Source organism: Bos mutus, chromosome 10 (assembly GCF_027580195.1).
Source record: "Bos mutus isolate GX-2022 chromosome 10, NWIPB_WYAK_1.1, whole genome shotgun sequence".
Classification (NCBI taxonomy): Eukaryota; Metazoa; Chordata; class Mammalia; order Artiodactyla; family Bovidae; genus Bos; species Bos mutus.
In genome coordinates this window covers 7,072,224-7,096,704 of record NC_091626.1, presented here as the reverse complement: position 1 = coordinate 7,096,704, position 24,481 = coordinate 7,072,224, and the positions used below count along the sequence as shown (strand labels likewise).

The 24,481-nt window shown below is 42.7% G+C and overlaps 1 protein-coding gene across 2 annotated transcripts in view; it reads right to left on the bottom strand.

Annotated features, from left to right (window-relative positions):
* Window positions 1–24,481, bottom strand: part of SV2C (synaptic vesicle glycoprotein 2C) — a 221,156-nt gene that overhangs the window by 35,349 nt on the left and 161,326 nt on the right. For both annotated transcript variants that reach the window (XM_070377234.1, XM_070377235.1), the window contains 2 exons: window positions 4,314–4,447; window positions 3,775–3,864 (listed from right to left, as the gene is read on the bottom strand). In XM_070377234.1, coding sequence (XP_070233335.1) covers window positions 3,775–3,864; window positions 4,314–4,447 — 224 coding nt within the window. The remainder of the gene's footprint in view (window positions 1–3,774; window positions 3,865–4,313; window positions 4,448–24,481) is intronic.

Genomic DNA, 24,481 nt, shown 5'->3' with positions numbered 1-24,481 from the left:
AGTTCTTAGAGCTTTCCCATGTAACTTCCATTCTTGACCCTTTCTTCCTTCTCTCACAGCCAAATAGTGTGTGTTCAGTCATGTCTGACTCTTTGCAACCCCATGAACTGTAGCCTGCCAGTCTCCTCTGTCCATAGGATTTCCCAGGCAAGAATACCGAAGTGGGCTGCCATTTCCTCCTCCAGGAGATCTTCCTGGCCCAGAGATCAAGCCCATGTCTCCTGCGTTAGCAGGCAGATTCTTTATCCCTAGCATCGCCTGGGAAGCCCAAGCCCACAGTGACTAGTCAGCAAATACCCACAGGCGACCTGAAGGTGAAGTCCAATGACTGAGTTTAAGTTGCAAGCACCAAGACTGACTCTTCAGTGACAGAAGGGGAACAAATGATGGAGGTATAGCCTGTATCCATGACTTAAGCTAGCCTCCTTCTCCTAAGGAAAAGAGCCAAGAGTCAGGAGAAGCAATACCTTCAGCACACAGAATGAAGCCTGAAAAGAGGTGGGGTTGGAGGGGAAGGGAAGCGCTTTCCCTTTGTGGACCTATCCCATCTTCCCTTGTTAGTCATAATCTACCTGCTTTTGACAAAGCTGAGAGAGGACAGAAACGTGCACACACACTATCCCTGCCAGGGATAACTTCTGAATAGATCTTTCTGGAGAGACTGCCAACATCTGAAGCAGTACTTCTACTGCACAAAACCAGGTACCAAGACTGGCTTTTGACAGAGGTGATTTGAGGACCCTCGGTATCTTTCAAATTATACCAGGTGGGCAGTAGCCTGTCCCTGACTATATAAAGAAAGATGTCTGTATTTAGTGACGATGATGTCTGAGTTAAAAGCAGGATTGCAAATAGGGTCAGCTACAAACCATTCATTATTTTGTGACACTTTAGAGTTTTGTTTTCTTTTTAAATCACAGGGGTATTCCTTTTTTTTTTTTTTAAGATAGCATCACTGACTCAATGGACATGAACTTGAGCAGGTCCCAAGAGATAGCGGAGGACATGGAAGCCTGGCATGTGGCAGTCCATGGGGTCGCAAAGAGTCAGACATGACTTAGTGACTGAACAACAAATTCTTGGACATGACTTAGTGACTGAACAACAAATTCTTTTTTTGTCCTGAATGAAAGATTCATTGAATTCTATCATGTTTTACAATTTTCAAAAGTTCCACACAAATGATTTCATATGATCCCATAATAATTTGTTTTTTTTCTCCTGCGCCTTCACTGCCCCTCTCCTCTCCCCGCTTCCCCCCACTGCTAACACTAGTTTGTTCTGTATGCCTGTGAGCCCACTTCTGTGTTGTTACATTCACTAGGTTGCTGTGTTTTTTAGATTCCACATAGAAGTGGTACACAGTATTTGTCTTTCTCTGTCTGAATTATTTCATTTAGCACAATGCTCTCCAAGTTCACCCATATTGCTGTAAATGGCAAAGTTTTATTCTTTTTTATGGCCGAGTAATATTCTACTGTTTATGATATCATCTTCTTTATCCATTCATCTGCTAATGGACACCTAGACTGCTTCTGTATCTTGGCTATCATAAATAATGGTGTGAACAATGGGTTGCATGGGTTCATGTATCTTTTCAAATTAACGTTTTTGAGTTTTTTGGGGGATGTATACCCAGGAGCGGGATTGTTAGGTCATATGCTGGTTCTATTTTCAGTTTTTTGAGGAATCTCCCTACTGTTTCCCACCATGTCTTCACCAATTTACTCTTCTCACCAACAATGTACAAAGGGTCCCTTTTCTCCACATTCTCACCAACATTTGTTATTTGTGTTTTTTTTGACGAAGGCCATTCTGACTCAATATATTCCTTTTGAGAGGCTTCTTCTCCACTCATTAATGTTTGTTTGTTTGTACATTCTTTCATCGGCATCCATGGGAGCCAGGACTGGTATAGACCCTGGAGATGCAATCATAAAGCATCGTGCTCTCTAAGCAATTACCATATAAATTAGAAAGTATCCCAGTGGCAATCTACATCAGATGGGAGAGACATACTGTACAGAACACCCAAGCTGACCTGGGAGTGAGAAAGAAGACTTGATGGACTGTGGAATTTGAGCTGGAGCTTATGGAGAAGTATGTCATTTGCCATGTGTTATCAATGATTTGAAGGGCATTCCAAGTGGGAGGAATACCACATGCAAACATCCAGAGGTGTAAGAGAAAAGACTGTATTGGAAACTACAATGAATCTTTGTGATTCCTGAAGAATGGTGCAAGGGCAGAGGGCAGTGAATAGGGAGGAATGAACCAAATGAGCGGCAATAAGGGTAGAAAGTAAGAGACAATGATGAGAGATATTTAGGATGGAGAATAATAAGACATACTAGATTTTTTGGACATAATAGAGATAAAGGAAAGAAAGAAATAGGATAGTTTTCAGGGGTCTAGTTTTGGTGGTGCTGGTGGCACTTGCTGATAAGTCTTTGGACAAAGAAGAGATTTGGAGACTCTTCAGGTGCGAAGTTCAGATTTAGAAATTCAGAATTTGAAGGGCCTCTAGTACATAGGAGTATGGCCACAAAGCCCTTCAACATGTATGTCTGGAGCTCAGTTTGTCCATTTGGAGAAAAAGATCTGGGAAGTAGCTGAGATCAGCTAAGGAGAATGTGAATGAACTTAAAAGAGGAGTTTGCTGCAAACAATGTCCTGAAAAACAGTATTCAAGTTAGGTACACAGGAAGAAGACCTTTGAGGAAGGCATGTGAATTCGCCGTGTTGTAGATATAATAAGAAAAAGATCAAATGTGTCATGGCAGAATCCTGTAATGACCTTGGAAGTCACATATAAATGATTGAAATGACCCATTCTTTTAGAGTGGTCAAATCTTATTCCCACCTAATCTTTATACAGTCATATTAATGTGGATGATCATGAATGAACTTGGTAACTCAGACTTTCTGGAAGAAAAAGCAGGTTAGCAGGACAATGAGGTTCTACAGAGACACCTTCTCAGAAATCTTGGGTAGAGGGTTTATTCTCAACCGGCTGAGAAGAGTTAGGTGACATTGAGTATCTACATGACACCTCAAGATTCCTTTGCCGTATGATCCTTGAATTTACTCTTTCTCTGTAGTGCATCTACTCAAAAGAAGGGTTCACTCAAAGGATTCCAGGTCCTCAATGGTGAACATCCATTATTTACCTTTGTTCCTCCATTACACTGCAGAAAACATTTATATTAATTAAGAATCTGTGATCATTTAGACAGAGGCCAGACTGAATTATACCTTCATATTACAAAAAATCTGTTTCATATTAAAAATGTAACAAGTCAATAAGTGTCAAGGGATTGTTTAATCAGGAACTATTTCACTTATTTTAAGAACTATAACTGATACTGTTTATAAGACATTGAATATTTTGCTTATATCACCTTTAAACCTAACTTAGACATTTGGCGTAATTACATGTTGCCTACATCAAAGGATTTAAAAACCACTCTTTTTTATTTTGGTGGAGGTTCTGAGAAAAAAAATACTGTTCTTTCCAAAAAATACTATGCGTTCAATTTTTTATTAGTTTAGACGAGTTTTCCCATTGAGAATACATTTTGTAACTGGAGGATGGAAGACCATTCCATGCAGAGGTAAAAGCACGTACAACAGCCATGCAGCAGGTAAAACAGCAAGCATGAGATACTGAGAAACGAGTGGTTGGTGCAGCCAGAGGGGAATTTACGACCAGGCCTTTTCTGAAAAGGTTTCTCGGCCTTTGGCATAGAGGATTCACTGAGAAGCAGTACTCACCGTGAAAACCTTCTCAGGCTGACCCCGTGCTCTCATGTTTGTGTCGTGAATTAACTTCAGAATCATCCAGGCTTCATCGTGTTTTCCAATCTAAAAGATATGAGTAGACAGTGAATGGCCAGGAGGTGAAACACACATGCTCCCCGATTTTCCGATCACCATGTGATATTGTCAGATCCCATTGGGTGCAACAGTGCAAACGGTTTAGGTCCATCCCATTGGAAACACAGACTACCTGGATGCCCTGAGTGCAGCAGCACCTCAAGGAATAGTGTTTCCTTTATAAAACAATAAGGCGCATTTTCTTCAATGAGGGAAACCACTTGCTTGAGGAGGAACATTAGCGCTTTCAGGCCATGAGGCAGCCTTTTCGCCTGCTGGTTGTTGAAAGTATGTCTCCATGAAACCAAACCCTCCATAGTTCTGTAGTAGGAAGGAAAAATGTACCTCCTGAAGAGGCAAACATACTCTCCTAGGGTTAAAAGGAACTTGTTTCAATGTCTCTGACTTCCTTGAGTATTTGTAATGACGAACGTTACCTCCAGCAAGAACCGTGGGCTTTCGGGCATGAACGTGAGGGCCACCACCGAGGAGGCACAGGGGAGCGCGCAGACGATGACAAACACACGCCAACTGTGGAACTGGTAGGCTGACCCCATGCTGAAGCTCCACCCTGGGGAAGGAAGACGGGAGGGGTGAGGGGGAGCGAGGACCCCACGCCACTGCGAGCGTCCACACCTGGAAGCTGGAATGGTCAACTCTTACCACCCCCAGAAGAGTGAGCTGATCTGGGCATTAGCCACAGTGACCAGCTCATCTTGAAGATGGCCAATAACAGTGCTGAGAATAAAGGTGCTCGCAAACAAAGCGGGCTGGGGCTAGGGATGGAGGTGCAAGTATATTTCTGGACAAACTGCAAAGACCAAGGTCAGTGAATTTGGGACAGTGCTTTCTCCAGCAGACTCCTGGGCTGGGTATCCCCTGTCTGCTCCTTCAGATCACTCTGGACCCTTGTCTCTGCTGTAAGCCAGGAACCGGCCCTCGGTGGGCCACACCAACTGGCTGCCTTGTCCATTGGCTCCCAGCTGGGCTGGATGAAGGAAGCACTGGCAGGAGAACAGAGCGTGGGATCAGGGTTCAGGGTATTTATTCCCCTTCCCTCCCTTCTCCCCTACCCCTGGTCGCATGGAGGTTTGACAGTGGGTGTGCTCTTCCCTGGGAACCTTCTCATGGGACCACATCTCTTGTCAGGTTCTGGCAATCCCACTCTCCTCCTGACCTCTGAGGCGCAAGTGAGTACAGGAGGCCCTTCCGCTATGAGCTCCAAGGTGCTGTATTATTCTGTGTGGGTTTCTCTTAACTGCTCCTGCACAGCTCTTTGCAGTGACTCCTGCTGAGGGTGTCACTGCTTTCCTGCCAGCACGCTGACCAGCACAAGGATTAAGAACTGGCATTTGCCAGCTTCCACACACATATTCCATACACTAGATTAAGAGAATTTTAAATTACTAGCTTCTTATTATAATATAATGTAAACAAGCAAATGGGATACCAACAGAAATCTCTTCAAGAACTAAAAGAAAACCAATATTCGAATGAATATAAGATGGTTGAAAGCAACATTCCACCATGATTATAAAGGAGAAATAATGAAGCATATCAAATCTAACTGAAAACAGAGATTTATGGTGGCAGAGATGAATTATGGTGAGGCAAAATTCTAATTTTTGCAATGCTTGGTATTTAGAAGGCTGCTGTGAGCAAAAGTCAGAGAGTCTACATTCCATCCCCTGGAGAGCAGTGTAATTATTCACTGTTTGCCCAGGGGCCAAGAGAGATTCTGAAGGTGACATGAACTCCTCAAGGCCAGGCAGCTGAAGTTATATACCAGAACCTTCTCCACTGGGGTTTGAGGTGGAATCTTATACCACACATGTCCTCATGCCTGTGCTCGCTCTTAGACATGGAATTTGTTGATAAATGATGTAAACACCAATGACATGTGACATCAGCCTTAGATTCATGAGCATTTTCTGGGAATTTAATACATGAGGACTCTGTGGACTGCTAAATTAACTACATCGTAAACTATGGGAGGGGATGTCTACTCTCAATGTTTTCTGTAGCAGAAGTTCAAATGTCTCAAATATCCAAAATACAGAGGAAATTCTATGATGGAACTAAGAAAACATACCATGTTCACTTCACATTGGATCTGAGAGCTTCATACAAAGGAATTCTTTTTCAAAAGGGCTGGAGCCACAGAAACGGGTCCCCATGTGTCTCTGAGCTCACCTGCTGCTGGCTCCCTCGCTCCCTTGGTCCATCTCACCAACATGCTGCCAGCTCTCTGAAAGCACAAAGCTGAGTTCTATTTTAAGGGCTTTGCCTTACTTCCCAGGAAGCCCAGCCTTGCATTGAAAGGATGGTGGCTGTACGTCAGCCAGCCTTTCTGAGAGTGTTGAAGTGAGAGACTGTTCAGTATTTCTTGTCCTCAATGAAGTCCCCTCAGGGTCTTTGCATTTGACATTTCTGTGCCTGAACTGCTCTGAGCATTTGCACATGTGGATGCTTCCTTTGGACTTTCCAGGTCTCAGTTTAAGGCCATTTCTTCAGAGAGGCCCCAACCCTCAATTCCACTTTTATCCTCAAGGCCTGTCTTATTGTCTCTACAGCACTTACCATTATGTAAAGCTGTGTATTCACTGATTTGTTTATTTGTTTACTGTCTATCCCTTTCCACACCATGAAAGAAGAAATTCTGCTTTTGTTGTTCATCAATATCTCTTCAGTGCTTTTAGCAAGTCCTAGTCCATAGGAAGTATTCTTTAAATATTTGTTAAACAAATGCACGCACACACACACTCATGCACATGCATACCTTTTTGTGTGTCTGTATGTATACATGAACATATACAGAATCACTGAAGGCTACTAAGACATTACTCAGGTTTTCTTTTGAACATTGTTTTCTGAATCTGCACTGAAAAAGAACAACAACCCTGATTTACTTTTTCAGTTAAATTTGCAGTTTGTATCCAGTAAAATTCATTCATACTTTTTAAACTACATTGTTCTGTGAGTATGATAAATGCCAGCATCATATATCCATCATCATAATCAGGATACAAACTGTTCCATCACCCCAAAACACTCCTTCCTGCTGTCTCTTTGGAGTCAGTTCAGTTCAGTTCAGTTGCTTAGTCATGCCCGATCTTTGTGATCCCATGAACTGCAGCATGCCAGGCCTCCCTGTCCATCATCAACTCCCGGAGTTCACCCAAACCCATGTCTACTGAGTCGGTGATGCCATCCAACCATCTCATCCTCTGTCGTCCCCTTTTCCTCCTGCCTTCAATCTTTCCCAACATCAGGGTCTTTTCAAATGAGTCAGCTCTTCGCATCAAGTGGCCAAAGTATTGGAGTTTTAGCTTCAGCATCAGTCCCTCCAATGAACACCCAGGACTGATCTCTTTTAGGATGGACTGGTTGAATCTCTGTGCAGTCCAAGGGACTCTCAAGAGTCTTCTCCAACACCACAGTTCGAAAGCATCAATTCTTTGGCACTCAGCTTTCTTCACAGTCCAACTCTCACATCCATACATGACCACTGGAAAAACCGTAGCCTTGACTAGATGGACCTTTGTTGGCAAAGTAATGTCTCTGCTTTTCAATATGCTGTCTGGGTTGGTCATAACTTTCCTTCCAAGGAGCAGGCGTCTTTTAATTTCATGGCTGCAATCACCATCTGCAGTGATTTTGGAGCCCAGAAAAATAAAGTCAGCCACTGTTTCCACTTTTTCCCCATCTATTTGCCATGAAGTGATGGGACCAGATGCCATGATCTTCGTTTTCTGAATGTTGAGCTTTAAGCCAACTTTTTCACTCTCCACTTTCACTTTCATCAAGAGGCTTTTTAGTTCCTCTTCACTTTCTGCCGTAAGGGTGGTGTCATCTGCATATCTGAGGTTATTGATATTTCTCCCAGCAATCTTGATTCCAGCTTGTGCTTCTTCCAGCCCAGCGTTTCTCATGATGTACTCTGCATATAAGTTAAATAAGCAGGGTGACAACATACAGCCTTGATGTATTCCTTTTCCTATTTGGAACCAGTCTGTTGTTCCATGTCCAGTTCTAACTGTTGCTTCCTGACCTGCATACAGATTTCTCAAGAGGCGATCAGGTGGTCTGGTATTCCCATCTCTTTCAGAATTTTCCACAGTTTATTGTGATCCACACAGTCAAAGGCTTTGGCATAGTCAATAAAGCAGAAATAGATGTGTTTTTTTTGGAACTCTCTTGCTTTTTACATGATCCAGCAGATGTTGGCAATTTGATCTCTGGTTCCTCTGCTTTTTCTAAAACCAGTTTGAACATCTGGAAGTTCACAGTTCACATATTGCTGAAGCCTGGCTTGGAGAATTTTGAGCATTACTTTACTAGCGCGTGAGATGAGTGCAATTGTGCGATAGTTTGAGCATTCTTTGGCATTGCCTTTCTTTGGGATTGGAATGAAAACTGACCTTCTCCAGTCCTGTGGCCACTGCTGAGTTTTCCAAATTTACTGGCATATTGAGTGCAGCACTTTCACAGTATCATCTTTTAGGATTTAAAATAGCTCAACTGGAATTCTATCACCTCCACTAGCTTTGTTTATAGTGATGCTTCTTAAGGCCCTCTTGACTTTACATTCCAGGATGTCTGGCTCTAGGTGAGTGTGAGTGATCATACCTTCATGATTATCTTGGTCGTGAAGCTCTTTTTTGTACAGTTCTTCTGTGTGTTCTTGCCACCTCTTCTTAATATCTTCTGCTTCTGTTAGGTCCATACCATTTCTGTCTTTTATTGAGCCCATCTTTGCATGAAATGTTCCCTTGGTATCTCTAATTTTCTTGAAGAGATCTCTAGTCTTTCCCATTCTATTGTTTTCCTCTATTTCTTTGCATTGAACACTGAGGAAGGCTTTCTTATCTCTCCTTGTTATTCTTTGGAACTCTGCATTCAAGTGGGTATATCTTTCCCTTTCTCCTTTGCTTTTCACTTCTCTTCTTTTCACAGCTTTTTGTAAGGCCTCCTCAGACAGCCATTTTGCTTTTTTACATTTCTTTTTCTTGGGGGTGGTCTTGCTCCCTGTCTCCTGTACAAGGTCACAAACCTCCATCCGTAGTTCATCAGGCACTCCATCTATCAGATCTAGTCTCTTAAATCTATTTCTCACTTCCACTGTATAATCGTTAGGGATTTGATTTAGGTCATACCTTTGGAGTCAACCCCTCCTCAAAGCCTAAGCCCTGGCAATCACTGGTCTGTCCTCCATCCCTATAATTTTGCACAATGTCATATAAATGGATTTATATTATACACATCTTTTAAAATCTTGCTTCTCACACTTAGCATAAGGCATCTGTGCAGACTGTTGCTCATATTAATAGCTTGCTCCTTTTCATTGCACAGTAACATTTCATTGTATGAATATTTCATTTGTTTGCCCACTCACCAGCTGAAGGACAACTGGAATTTCTCCATTTTTAGGGGATTATAAATAAAGCTGTTATAAATATTTCAGATGGGTTTTTGTGTGTTCCAAAGTTTTCCCTTTCTCTTGGGTAAATATCTAAGAGCAGGCAAATCCAGTCATTTAATTAGTTTAGCTTTATGAGAAATCGCCAAACTATTTTCCACAGTGGCTGTACCATTTTGCCCTCCTACCACTAGTGTTGATGCTTTTCAACTGTGGTATTGGAGAAGACTCTTGAGAGCCCCTTGGACTGCAAGGAGATCCAACCAGTCCATCCTAAAGGAAATTAGTCCTGGATGTTACTTGAAAGGACTGATGTTGAAGCTGAGACTCCAATACTTTGGCCACCTGATGCCAAGAGCTGACTCATTGGAAAAGACCCTGATGCTGGGAAAGATTAAAGGTGGGAGGAGAAGGGGACAACAGAGGATAAGATGGTTGGATGGCATCACCGACTCAATGGACATGAGTTTGAGTAGGCTCCGGGAGTTGGTGATGGACAGGGAGGCCTGACGTGTTGCAGTCCATGGGATTACAAAGAGTCGGACATGACTGAGCGACTGAAGTGAACCAAGCAACTAGTGTATGAGCGTTCCAGCTGCTCCACACCCTTCCTACCACTTCTTTGTTAGTTTTTTTGGGGGAGAGGGGTAAGTTTGGGCCATTCTATATGTGTGTAGTAGTATCTCATCATGGTTTTAATTTGCACTCCCCTGATGTCTAGTGAGACCTTAATATACTCTCTGTTCATTCATTCTTACTCTTATTGAGTGCCTCTATGTGCCAGTCACAGTGCTGAGATGTGGAAGCAAACACTTACTCCCTGCCCTCAATGAGTCAGAGTCCAAAAGAGGAGGCAAATGTGTTAACAGACATGATAAATATTATGATTCATGCTAGAACAGGTTCTAAAAAGAGGGTAGAGGGAGTACAGAAGGGATAGAGGTGTCAATCCGAAGGAGTCTTCTCTTAAGAGCCCTTGCCAAATTTCTTGTCTGATTCAGGTTCGTGAACACAGAGAACAAATTCTTAAATTTCTAACACTCAAGTGAGAGAAACAGTTCAAATCAGTACCAAAGAAGTAGGTGAGACCGGCCAAGACTAACTGTGCCGTGCCCAACCCCCAACTCTCTTCTACTACATGACAGCCCTCTGACTTGGAGAGAGAAGGAGAGCCCTTGACCCAAGTGCGAGTCCCAGAAAAGGAGCTCACCCCTCCTTGCCCTTCTGGATATGCCCTGGGCTGGGGCAGGGGGAGACTGATGGATGACCTTCTATGGTCTGAATGAGGGATCGACAGAGTGAGGGTTTTGAGAAATGACCCTGCAGATGCTTTGTAAAACTAAAGTACCACTATCAAGATTAAACACGAATGAAAGAATGATGGGGTGAAACACTGGCTGTTGTAACTCCTCAGCCATGAATTCTCAGGACCCCTCCTCTCCAGCTCCATTTCAAGATGAGTTATATTTGCATTTGCAAGGGACACAAAGCCCAGACCACAGACATCAGGAAGTGGGGAGCCATCAGCATGGAGTGAAGGACCAGACCGTGATACGAACCACATGCAACTGGGAGAGTGGTTGCTGCTTTAGGATACTCAGCCACACTTAGTAAAATGGATCCTTTTCTTCATGTTGGCACTATGCCTTTTTTGTCTTACCAAAAAAAAAAAAAAAAAGATTCTTGCAGAGAAGGTGGTTCTAATTGTCCTCTGGACTTTGTTTAAAAATACCTATTAAAATGTCATACTGAGGGATTTATTTATTCATAATGTAAATTGCATGCAAGGAAGGACCTCAATTAGGGTATTACAAAAAGTAGTGACTGCACTGTGCTAGTCAGTGCAGCACTAATAAGAGTGTTCTGTGTCTTGCATGATAATCAAGGCCATTTACCAGGCTCAAGCTGATATGCTCTGGGACTGCAGAAACCAGCTGCCTTCCCAGCTGCCTGACCGTCTGAAATCTTTGACGGTGCCAAGACAGAAGTGTGGGCTCATGGAGAAGAATGCTGGCTTTCATGTTCTTTTCTGGGTTTTCTCCCTGAGCATGGGTGAGTTAGCACCTACTCTGTTGACTCACATTTGGTTGCTAGTTATCTGATACGATCAATAATCCAGTCTTTAGTAAGAAGGTAGATTTTAGGGATAAAACACAGATCCAATGTTCCAAAACATTACTATTAATTAATATTAACAAAGATAAATATTATAGGTCAGATCACTTTTCAATAGCTAAGAATTAAATCACCTATATTTATGTGTCAGTGGTGTTAACTCACAAGGCACATTGCCAGCTAAAGTTCTCTTTGGAAAAGTGGCTCCCAAATCCGTTTTTCTCAAGTGGTCAATAAGCTCAGGAAGTGAACAAGGATCAGATGAGTTTCTGCTTTTATTCTGATAGAAATAAAATGTTATTCCCTCAACCTGTCAGTGGTTTAAAGTATAAACACTGTCTAATCAGCATGAAACATTAGTCCTCAGCTAGAAACCTAGACTGTCATGCATCTAGCATCATCTGTGACGTCGTTAAGATTTAACCAGGTGCAGCTGGACAGTTCTTGTGGCCGATATCAACAGAGATTTTTCACTTTCTTCTCATTTGTTAAAAACAAAGTGGGTGGAGGCAGGAGAACGTGAGGATGTGTGAAATAGTTAAACAAACTATGGTACAGCCATGTTATGGAAGACCATATAAACACTGGCAAAGAATGAGGCAGATTTGTCTGAACTGATTTTGGAACTGTCCAAGTTACACTGCTCAGTGAGTTCATTTCAAAACTGTAAATAATAGTGGTTTCACTTTTATATACACATAGACTATATCATTATATCTAGAATACAAGTGGGAGGAAAAGACACCCAACCACTTTACATGGCTATTCAAGGTAGGGAGTGGGAGCTCTTAGGGGCCTTTTGCTTTGGCATTATTTAATTTCTGAGTTTTGTATCACCTTGTATTACTTTTAACTCAAAGGGGGGAAAAAACCTTTTCAAAGAGTTGCAAGCCTTTGGTTTTTCTGAAATGTAAGGTCCGATGGGAGAAGAGAGAATACAAGGAAACTCGAATGATTGCCACGACATATTTGGCATTCACACAATTTTCAGAACTAAACTAACGTTAATTGTGATTGTGATGCATCCAAGTGTTGGCACCACAGGGCTCACTTATGAGAGCAGTGAGGAAGTACACCGGTGTCTCTGAGTAGGAAAGGAAATGGTATTTACAGACTTTTCATCTTTACAACTGTAACCACTTATAGGTTGATTTTGAATTCTCAGGCCAAGGCCAGTTACATTTCAAGCAGTAATAGCATGAGCACCACTGCCGATAGGGATGCATAGAGCAATCTCACACACACACGCACACAGACCTGGCTAGGATCTGCCTGCAGTACATAATCATGCCTTTAAGAAGAGAGAGTCAATTCAACTGGATTTCCACATTTGAGGAGGATGGCCCAAGGGGACCCATCTGTAAGAGCCAGCCCACGCAACATGCTGACCTTTCTTGCTAGTTTTCTCCGTTTCTATTTCCAGGCTCTGGTCCCACCATTTAGAATGTACAGAGCCAGTGGTAAACAGCAGCAGGAAGTTAGATTACGGCCCTGGTTCCTGAGTCTGGCTTGTGATCCTAAACACACTTTTGAAGAAGCAAGCTTCCTAATGGCTTTTGCAACACAGAAATTCATGGGCTTATTTTTCAGGGTGTATCTGCTGTGAGTGAGCCAAAGATGAAAAGAAAGAATGAGAGGAACTTTCCAGAAAGAGTTCCTGGTAAAAGCATGTAAGACTCATTCAAGCGTGATGCTTCCCAAGCTTCACTGACTGAAATAAGTCCAAAGGCTTAAAAAAACCTGACAGCATAATGTGTGTGTGAGAGAGAGAGATATGAGTATGTGTCTGTTTCAAACAAAGGTCCTTTGGAATTTTCTTTGTAGACAGATAATAATATAGTACTAGTATAATGATGAAGAAGAAGTAAAGTGAAGTGAAGTCGCTCAGTTGTGTCCGACTCTTTGCGACCCCATGAACTGCAGCCCACCAGGCTCCTCTGTCTATGGGATTTTCCAGGCAAGAATACTGGAGTGGGTTGCCATTTCCTTCTCCAGGGGATCTTCCCGACCCAGGGATCGAACCCAGGTCTCCCACATTGTAGGCAGACGCTTTACCATCTGAGCCACCAGGGAAGTCAGTATAACGATAATGTAGGTCAATTAAAATTTTATCAAAGATTTTCATAAAAATATACACCACAATAGCCTATAGGATAGTCAAATCTTGACCATATACAAATGAAGCTTGTATCATAAATGCATATAAAGGCAGCTCATTACTCTGTAAATACACATTGACTATATTTCATATTTATTATCTTATAGCACATATAAGCACACATTAACTTTCCTTCTCTATTTTACTTACATAAATATTTATTTAAAAGGAACTGTATATGTTTAGAGACATATTAATACATAAACTCTTACATAAGCTGATGTTCATGGACAAATAATAAATCAACTGTATTCATTTTGTGAACAGACATTGTCTTAGGAAACCAAAAAGCAAACAAAAATAAATATTGGGAATTACGTTGGTCGGAAGGTTCTAAGATCTGGTGCCTGCACCAGTTGAAGTCACAGGAAAACCTCTCCTTATAGATCCATGGTAAGAAATGGAACGCTTTCAAAACTGAACCTAACAAAACAAACTTGTAAACCACAGTTTGTACTGACACAGGTGCCCAAGGCTTGGTAGAAAACTTGTAGCAAAGTGATACCTACACCCTATATTAGCAAATCAATCTGCTTTCAAATTAGTTGTCCTTATAATACTATTTTTTTCCTAAAAAAATGAGAAAAACATACATACAACTTCATGGCCCCTATTCTACTTCAGATGAAGATTTCCTTTTGTTCTTTGCACATGGTGTCAGCAAAATTTTGCTCATGATCAACAAAAGCTCTCTCTTCCTTCCCAGCAGATTTTTAATGACAGAGCGCAGAAGGATGCTCAAGGAATCCATTCTTAGAAGAAAGTTTTTCTCCCCTGGTTGAGGATGAGGAAGGGGTTGTAATATTTCCTGTGTTATGACAACAGAGGTCAGCCCAAGTGTTCTCTGTTGCTGGTGCCAAAGGTCACCCTCATACATCTCCACTAACTGCTGGCCTCTCTACCTGCTCCTGTGTTTCTAGCCCTGTTTCTTGCCTTGTAGCCTCTCATCCAGAACAAATCATTTAACACTTGACAAGCGAAACAGCTGCTTAGCTCATGATTCAGGCCCCAAATGGCCCTTAGAGTTTGGTCATTTATGTTGAAAAAATTCCCTTTGCACTGGCTAGGAGATACATGTGATCACAGTGACCTGGGACCTTAGAAAGAGGACATCACATCATGCTTCCAGGCACACTGGGAGAGGTCCACTCCATGAGCCCCATAGCTGGATACCACTCGCTTGTATCCAGTTTAATCCCACCCCAAGAAGAGCCTACTGATTATCTCAAGTTCCTGATGTTCACGGTCATTAGATTGTTCATGAAAGACCCCAGCCTGAGTGGAGACACTCAACCTCCCTTCCTCACAGCCTTCCAGACCAGGAACGTGGGTGCCAGCCTCTACTTCCCTCTCTCCCTGTGTCTAGTCAATCACTGAGATATAGGATGCTGTTTTCTGTATTTCTCCCAAATTTGTCTCTTTCTTTCCACCTCTGCTTTAGTCCAGGCCCTCATCCACTGCCCAGGTCACACCAACAGGCTGATCTGCAGCTGACATGGGTCCACAGGGCCATGCCCATGGCTGCAATACCGAAGCATGCCTGTCACAGTTATGCCCTGAGTCCTGAGCTGTGGACCTCGCCATGGACCAGCGACAGAAAGGTCTGCCTGGCCCCGCAGGGGCTCAGGACCTGCCTCCACTGCTTTGGCTTTCTTCTCCTCTTACTGGGAAAAGACCTGTTGTTACATGATTTTAGTATCACCTCTCTTTTTTCTTCTATGAACATATACTAATTTTTTAAATTAGGTATAGCTGATGTACAATATTATATAAGTCTCAGATGTACAGCATAGTGATTCACAATCTTTAAAGGCTACATTCCATTTTTAGTTGTCATAAAATACTGTCTATATTCCCTCTGCTGCACAACATATCCTTGTAGCTTATTTATTTTATACACAGTGGTTTGTGTCTCTTAAAACTACTCGTACCTTGCCCTTCTCCACTTGCCTCTCTCCACTGGTAGCCGCTAGTTCGTTCCCTCTGAGTCTGCTTCTATTTTGTTATACCACCAGTTTGTTTCATTTTTTAGATTCAATATATAAGTGATATAATGTAGTATTTGCCTTTCTCTGCAAATGGGAAAATACTCTTTATGGCTTAGTAGCATTTCATTGTGTACATATACTACATCTTCTGTATCAATTCATCTGTTGATGAACACTTAGGTTGCTTCTATATCCTGTCTATTGTAAATAATGCTATTATGTACATTAGGCGTGCATCTATCTTTTCAAAATAATTGTTTCATTTTTGTTTTCTTCAGATATATACCCAGGACTCTAACCACTGGGTCATACGGTGTTACTATTTTCAGTTTTTTGAGAAATTGCCATACTGTCTTCCACAGTGGCTGCACCGATTTACACGCCCATCAGCAGTGTACAGTTGTCTCTGCTCCCTCATCAGCATTGGTTATTTGAATACCACCTGTTTTTAACAGAGCTTTCAATCAGCTTCCAAACTGCCTAGTCTAGTCTGACTTCCATATATCTTCCAAAGACCTTTCCATGAGAAAACTGAATCACAAATTCACTTACAGCTTAAACCCTTTCAGCAGTTCTCCATAAGCCTAGATTCTTTAGTGTGGCCACAGGGCCCTCCAACACTGGGTTCCTGCCCACCTCTCCCTCCTCATTCCTCAGAAATCCCTCCTTCCATCCTTTGCTACCTGCTGTGCATCATCTTTGAATCTTAACCCCTCCTCATCCTTGTCAATTTGGAGAACTCTTAAACTGCAGTCTTCTATTAACCAAGTAGAGAGGACCATCCTTTGTAAATTCTTATAGACACATTAAAAAGTATTCACTTCCCCCACTGAGCTATCTTGGGATCCTGTGAAGTCCCATGGTGCCCGATAGAGAGAGAAGTCACAGTAGAGAGTGCTCATTCATTTGTGAGTCTGTTCCTGGAGGGCAGGGACCATGTCTTATTCATCTTTTGTACAAAATGTGTCAAAGAATCGTCACTTGACAAATGCTTCTTTAATTAATTTATAAAAAGCCTGTTCTTCAATTCCTTTAAGATTAGAGAATTTGCCTAATACCTTCAAAAGTGACTTTTTGGAAACATAATACTATATTGCCTAATTTCCAAATATGTGGAGTTTTGCTCTTTTGTAACTGATTTCTAGCTTAATTTCCTTGTGGAAGGAGATCATGCTTGGTGGTTTTTTGAAACATGTTGGAACTGCTTTACAATAGAGTCTGTGGTCGAGTTTCATTTTTCTAGTTTTATTGAGGTATGGGTAGACAGTTAAAAAATGTATATATTTAAGGTATATAACGTATATATTTAAGGTATATAATGTGACAATTTGATATATGTACAGCTTGTGAAATGATTACCATAATCAAGTTAATACACATTTACTCACATTTAAGATCTACCCAGTACATTTCAAGTACACAATACAGAATCATTATGTATCGTCACTATGGCACATACAGAACTATAGTCACATTAGATCTTCAGAACTTATTCATATTATAACTGAAAGTTTGTACACTTTGCCAGTGTCTCTTTATTTTCCCTAGTCTCTAATGTTACATCCTGACAACAGCTAGATGGAAAGGGGGCTCCCTGCTAGGGCAATGTATATATTTTCTTTTGGACAAATGTAACAATTCCCCCACACAAACTGGACTTCCTTTGGAAAAAGAAAACTCGAAAGAGTTAATATACTAATATGTAACTCAGGTACTTCTTATGTGTTTAAAGCATGTTTTATATAGATTGTTTGAAGATAAAACACAGCAACTGAAATCAGTTCAATTGTTGGCAGAAACCCAATTCACTCTTGCCCATCCCTGATTTATGACCCTGCAGGAGACATATAAATGCTATTTCTCCTCATCTGCCCCCCTCCTTCCCCTTCCCCTTTGTTTCAAAATGTCAGGCATCCACCCAGAGTTACATTTCACCTTTGCTCTCTGCAAAGGATGACTGCTTGGGTCATTAATCTTGGCCCAGAAAGAAGTTCCTTGCTGCTACCGACTGGGGAAATGATGGTCCTGGTGCATCCCAGGGAATGGTTTTCTAGGGCTATGGCGCCACAAAAATCAAACCCAGAGTGACTGAGTCTGGGGTGAGCGCAGCAGTTTTTCATTCAATGTCACCCTCTCTGTTAGGAGAAACGACATAATGACTCAGGACACTCAAGGCGACGGAGCACTAGAGCACAGCATACCACCGCCCCAGCAGAGTGGCCGTCACACCAGCTCTGACGGGAACCAGCACCTACAGATTCCCACGTGGGCTCCCCCTTTCCTCACGATGTCACACCCGCTCTCATTACAGCTGTGGGAAAGGATGGGAAGCTTTGAGGAGCAACTGAAGCCTCCTAGGGGGATGGAGATGAAGTGCATTCAAGGCTGTAGGAGATTCCAGGTTATTTATAGCACACTAGCCATGTGCTGGGCACCTCACACACACCACCTTGTTTAATACATCAATGTTCTTGTTTTCCCAGCCAGCCCCACTCCTATCCCCAGTCCAGGGTAGCCAGATAAAATCAGGTCATCAGTCAAACCTGACCTAAAATTTTTTAGTATAAATATGTCCCATGCAACATTTGGGACATACTTATACGAAAAATTATTTGCCATTTCAAATAATTTCAAAATTATTTGATATTTACTTTTTAAAAATTCAAGTATAGTTGATTTGCAATGTTGTATTAGTTTCAGGTATACAACACAGTGATTCAGTTAGACACAAATATGTATCTCTTCTTTTCAGATTCTTTTCCCTTATGCTGCTGCTGCTAAGTCACTTCAGTCTGACTCTGTGACCCCATAGACGGCAGCCCACCAGGCTCCCCCATCCCTGGGATTCTTACAAAATATTGAGTATAGTTCCCTGGAGGTCCTTGTTGATTATCTAGTTTATATATATTCTCATAGTGTGTATATATGAATCTAACTTAATTTATCTATATATATATTATAGGAGTGTGTATATGTTAATCCAGTCTCCTGATTTATCCCTCCTTCACCTCTCACAGCTTTTTGGTAAACATAAGTTCATTTTCTATGTCTGTGGGTTTATAAAAGTCTCATTAACTAGGTACCCGAGTTGCACTGTTATTTGCTAAATCTGGTAATCATACCTCAGGAGACATCTGGCAATGCCTGGAGACAGCCTTGAATACCTCGAGCTTGGAGGAGGAGGGGTTCTACTGGCACCTAGTGGGTGGAGGCCAGAGATGCGGCTAATATCTTATCCAATGCACAGGACCGCTCCTCCACCCCCAGAGAATTACCCAGTTCAAATGTCAACAGTGCCTATGATGAGCTCCTGCTGTGGTCACTGTGCCCATCTGTGGTACAAATACCCAAAGGCAATGTAGAGAGAATAAGGACATTATAAAGCTGGTTTTCAAACAGAGGTTTGAAAACTGACTTCAGAAGACTTTAGGTCTCATTCTTGTATGAATGCACTTTGTTTTTACACTAGATTTTGTTATTAAGTTATAAGCTCTCTTTTTTTGTTGTTATGAAATTGATCTATAGGGGTTGTCATTTTTTTCTCCTCGCCGACTTTTAAATACACGCTAAAGAACAAGTAAAGGCACATTGTAAGAATAAAGGAGAGTTTTGTTCCCTTGGGGTCTTGGTAGAGGGCAGCATTATCCATCAAACGCTTTCTGATAATACCTGCAGCTTATAAATGCCTATTACTACAAAAACGTAATGACCATCTTTCTTCAATGGGGCCTCCTGGCGGACCAGTGGTCAAGAATCTGCCTGCCGATGCAGGAGATGCAGGTTTGATCCCTGGGTCAGGAAGATTCCCTGGAGAGGGAAATGGCTACCCACTCCAGTATTCTTGCCTGGAGAATCCCATGGACAGAGGAGCCTGGTGGGCTACAGTCCATGGGGTCACAAAGAGTCAGACATGACTGAGCGACTAACACACACACACACACACACACACACACACACACTGTGATCCAGAAATCCTACACCTGGGTATTTATTCAAGAGAAATGACAATCTAAACAGAGCTGAAGTTGCTCAAAAGACTCGTATAGGGCTTCCCTGTTGGCTTGGTGGTGAAGAATCCACGTGGCAATGTAGGAGACACAGATTCGATTCCTGATCCAGGAGGACCCCACATGCCGTGAAGCAACTGAGCCCATGTGCCACAACCACTGAGCCTGGGCTCGAGAGCCAGGAAGCTACAGCTACGGAGCCCAGGTGCCTAGAGCGTGTGCTCTGCAACCAGAGGAGCCACTGCAACGAGAAACCCACTCTCTGCAACCAGAGAAAGGCTTGTGCAGCAACAAAGACCCCGCACAGCCAAAAATAAATACATAAAATCATTGAAAAATGACCTGTATAAAAATGGTCAGAAACAGCCTCTGGGAAAATGAAAATTAACCCCTCTCTTCCCCACTCTCCCAACCAAAAGCCCCACATAAAACCGGAGGCAAGTCAAATGTTCATGGACAGGACACTGGAGGAACATCTATACAATGGGATACCATTTTACAATAAAAAGGAATGAACTACTGACACATATAACAATGTGAAGTTTTAAGTGAACTTTTACAACATTATACTGAATTAAAGAAGCCAGAAAGTTCCCTACTTTATTCATATGAAATTCAGCAACAGGCAGAACTATTCTTTGGCTATAGAAACCTGAACAGTGGTTGACTCTGCGATGGGGAGTGGAGGGACTGACTGAAAATGGATGCATTTATCTAGATTTGGGTGGTGGTTACACATGGAGGCGGAGAAGGCAATGGCACCCCACTTCAGTACTCCTGCCTGGAAAATCCCATGGATGGAGGAGCCTGGTGGGCTGCGGTCCATGGGGTTGCTGAGAGTCGGACATGACTGAGTGACTTCACTTTCATTTTTCACTTTCATGCATTGGAGAAGGAAATGGCAACCCACTCCAGTGTTCTTGCCTGGAGAATCCCAGGGATGGGGGAGCCTGGTGGGCTGCCATCTGTGGGGTCACACAGAGTCAGACACGACTGAAGTGACTTAGCATAGCATAGTATAGCATACACATGGAGGTATATGCTGTGTTGCTGTGCTCAGTCGCTTAGTCAGGTATGACTCTGCGACCCCGTAGACTGTAGCCCACCAGTCTCCTCTGTCCATGGGATTGTCCAGGCAAGAATACTGGACTGGGTTACCATTTCTGACTCCTGGGGATCTTCCTAACCCAGGGATCAAACCTGAATCTCTTGTGTCTCCTGCATTGGCAGGTGGATTCTTTAGCACTGAACCACCTGTGATGTACACAAATGTCAAAATCCATAGAATGGGACACTTAAGAGGAATATTTCTGTATGTAAACTACAACCCCAATTTAACACACAGTGGTCAGATGACAACAGCAGCAAGATTGCATTATCAGCAATGTACCAAAGCTCCTGGCACAGGACTAGATACGTTATAAATTAATCTGATTTGGAAGCATTCAAATTAGCATTATGTCAACTGGATGCATCTGAAGAGGCAACATTCCTTTTGCTGTTCACACCCCAGGTGACCAACGGCCAGGCAGGGCTCATGCTCAGCACTGAAGCTCCTTCCATGCTTTTGGTCAAGCTCTCCTGGACACAGTTAACTCCTGCAGAGGAAATTCTAACCCTGGGGACTGAGGAAGCTCGGGTCATTCCTCCATGCTAAAGGGACACTTCCCGAGGCTGCTGCCCTTCTGACAGTGACCACGATGCTTGGAATGGTCTCTGGCAGCGCTCTAAATGAATCAAATGCAAGCTATAGCTTGCTTAGTGAATCACCACACAGTCCAGAGTTACTACGTCTTAGAAGTCAAACCACAGAAGGGATAGTTCTGATTTTGGTGACCTCAATGAGGACTTCACCTTGTACCATATCCCTCACAAACGCCACACACACACACACAAACCAAAGACCATATTTTGCTCCAGAGGCAAGAATAATTGTAAAATTATTGAATAAAATTATATGTTAATTAATAAGATCAATAAATAAGTGGAGAGAGCAAGGGATTTCTTTGTTTAACTCAGGGACTCCTGAAGTCTGGTGCCTGTGGGACACCTGTGGAGGTTCCTAAACACCACGGATATCTGGAGCTTGGTGTGCTGTGAAGTCTGACAACCAGCCTGGATAAACAAAGTGGAGGTGTGCTTTGATGTAGATTAAGGAAGATTACAAACGGTTTTCAGAAGTCGGGCAGTCATTTTCATTTGGCATGAGGCAGGTTGAAGAACGTCAAGTACAATTTTAGAGACTGACAAGCTTAGTACCAAAGAAGGGACTTGTTGGTCAAGTCTGTTTTATAAAAGCCTTTGCCTTCTGAGGGCACAGCAAAGATGTGAACTGGCCAGTGTTGGTCAGTTTTATGAAGGTCTTGAAAAGATCGACATAGTGACATTTTTAAAGCGGGGTGAGGGGAGGGGCAGGTTAAGAAAGGATTCAGGAGTGGGCAGGATTCTGGCCGGGAAATGAGTTTCTGTGGAAACTGCTCTCCTTCTATCAGAGTCTAGTTTGCAAAGGCAAATCAAAGAGAATTTAAAAGAATACCTCTTGGGTTCTCGGATAGACTGACTTTATAAAGGTGACAAAGGAAGGAAAAGTTTCTGCTGTTAAATCAGAACAGACATAAATATCAGAGCTAAAATGCATCCCTTATCCATTCTAGGGTGTTCTAAGAAACCTGTGACTAGACGGACCTATAAGCAAAGCTATGGTTTTCCCAGTAGTCATGTATGGACGTGAGTTGGATCATAAAGAAGGCAAAGCGCTAAAGGATTGATGCTTTTCAATTGTGATGCTGGAGAAGACTTTTTAGAGTTCCTTAGACAGCAAGGAGATCAAAATAGTCGATCCTAAAGGAAATCAGTTCTGAATACTCAATGACTGAACACTGAAACGCTGGACTGGAGGAAGCACAGCTGGAATCAAGATTGCTGGGAGAAATATCAATAACCTCTGATATGCAGATGAAACCACCCTTATGGCAGAAAGTGAAGAAGAACTAAGGAGCCTCTTGATGAAAGTGAAAGAGGAGAGTGAAAAAGTTGGCTTAATGGTCAACACTCAGAAAACTAAGATCATGGCATCCAGTCCCATCACTTCATGGCAAATAGACGGGGAAACAGTGAGAGAATTCATTTTGGGGGGCTCCAAAATCACTGTGGACAGTGACTGCAGCCATGAAATTAAAAGATGCTTGCTCCTTGGAAGAAAAGCTATGACAAACCTAGACAGCGTATTAAAAAGCAGAGACATTACTTTGCAAACCAAGGTCTGTCTAGTCAAGGCTATGGGTTTTCCAGTGGTCATGTATGGATGTGAAAGTTGGACTATAAAGAAAGCTGAGCACCAAAGAACTGATGCTTTTGAACTGTGGTGTTGGAGAAGACTCTTGGGAGTCCCTTAGACTGCAAGGAGATCCTACCAGTCCATACTAAAGGAAATCAGTCCTGAATATTCATTGGAAGGACTGATGCTGAAGCTGAAACTCCAATACTTTGGCTACCTGATGCGAAGAACTGACTCATTTGAAAAGACCCTGATGTTGGGAAAGACTGAAGGCAGGAGGAGAAGGGGATGACAGAGGATGAGATGGTTGGATGGCATCACCAACTCAATGGACATGAGTTTGAATAAGCTCCAGGAGTTGGTGCCAAGGAAGCCTGGCATGCTGCAGTCCATGGGGTCACAAAGAGTCAGACATGACTGAGTGACTGAACTGAACTGAACTGATTCTGAAGCTCCAATACTTTGGGCACCTGATGCAAAGTACCACCTCACTGGAAAAGACCCTGATGCTGGGAAAGACTGAAGGCAGGAGGAAAAGGGGATGACAGAGAACAAGATGGTTAGATGGCATTACTGACTCAATGGACTTGAGTTTGAGAAAACTCTGGAAGATAGTGAAAAACAGAGGAGCCTGGTGTGCTGCAGTTCATGGGGTTGCAAAGAGTCAGACATGACTAAACAACAGCAAAAAAAACCCCAAAACAAAATGGTAGACTGTGATTAACCCTAACCAACACTGGGGGGCACCCTGGGTTCACAGGATGCAGAGATGTGGTGTGATGAGGTGCTCTTAAAAGCCTTTCTCCTGCTGACTTTCACCTGCAAGTTTGAGTGGAAACTATCATCAATTCAGACACATTCCTGTCCTAAAGCTAAGGCCATGAAAACTGTTGTGCCTTTTCTTTCCTGCAGGGCTCTCCTTCACGTGCATTCTAAGTCAACTGCTGCATTCCTAAATACGACCTGGCAAGATATCTCTCTGGCGGGATAAATCTATAGATTAGAAAGGCAGTGTGCCCTCCAGCTCCGAGGGCCAAAGACCTAGCCAGGGCAGTGGAAGCACAAAGCAGCCTCAGTGAGGGTTAGAGTATGAGATGGAGCCCGTCATGGCTGGAGGTGAGTATTGTTTAAAGCGGCCCCTGCCCATTATTTCTTTTTTTTTCCCATTATTTCATAAAAGTGAAGTGAAGTGAAAGTCGTTCAGTTGTGTCTGACTCTTTGCGACCCCATGGACTGTACAGTCCATGGAATTCTCCAGGCCAGAGTACTGGAGTGGGTAGCTTTTCCCTTCTCCAGGGGATCTTCTGAACCCAGGGATTGGACCCAGGTCTCCTGTGTTGCAAGTGGATACTTTACCAGCTGAGCTACAAGAGAAGCCCAAGAATACTGGAGTGGGTAGCCTATCCCTTCTCCAGCAGATCTTCCCAACCCAGGAATCAAACCAGAGTCTCCTGCATTGCAGGTAGATTCTTTACCAATTGAGCTATCAGGGAAAGCCTGATTTCATTAAAGATCCAGCATATATTCTGCACCCTCACCTCTTTGTTAGGTTTTGAGTTTTAAAAAAGGGATCAGGAAAAACCTGAGAATGGACTTGAGGAGCTGAAGTGAGCCAGCCCCTCCTCTGTTGGCCCAGGGCTC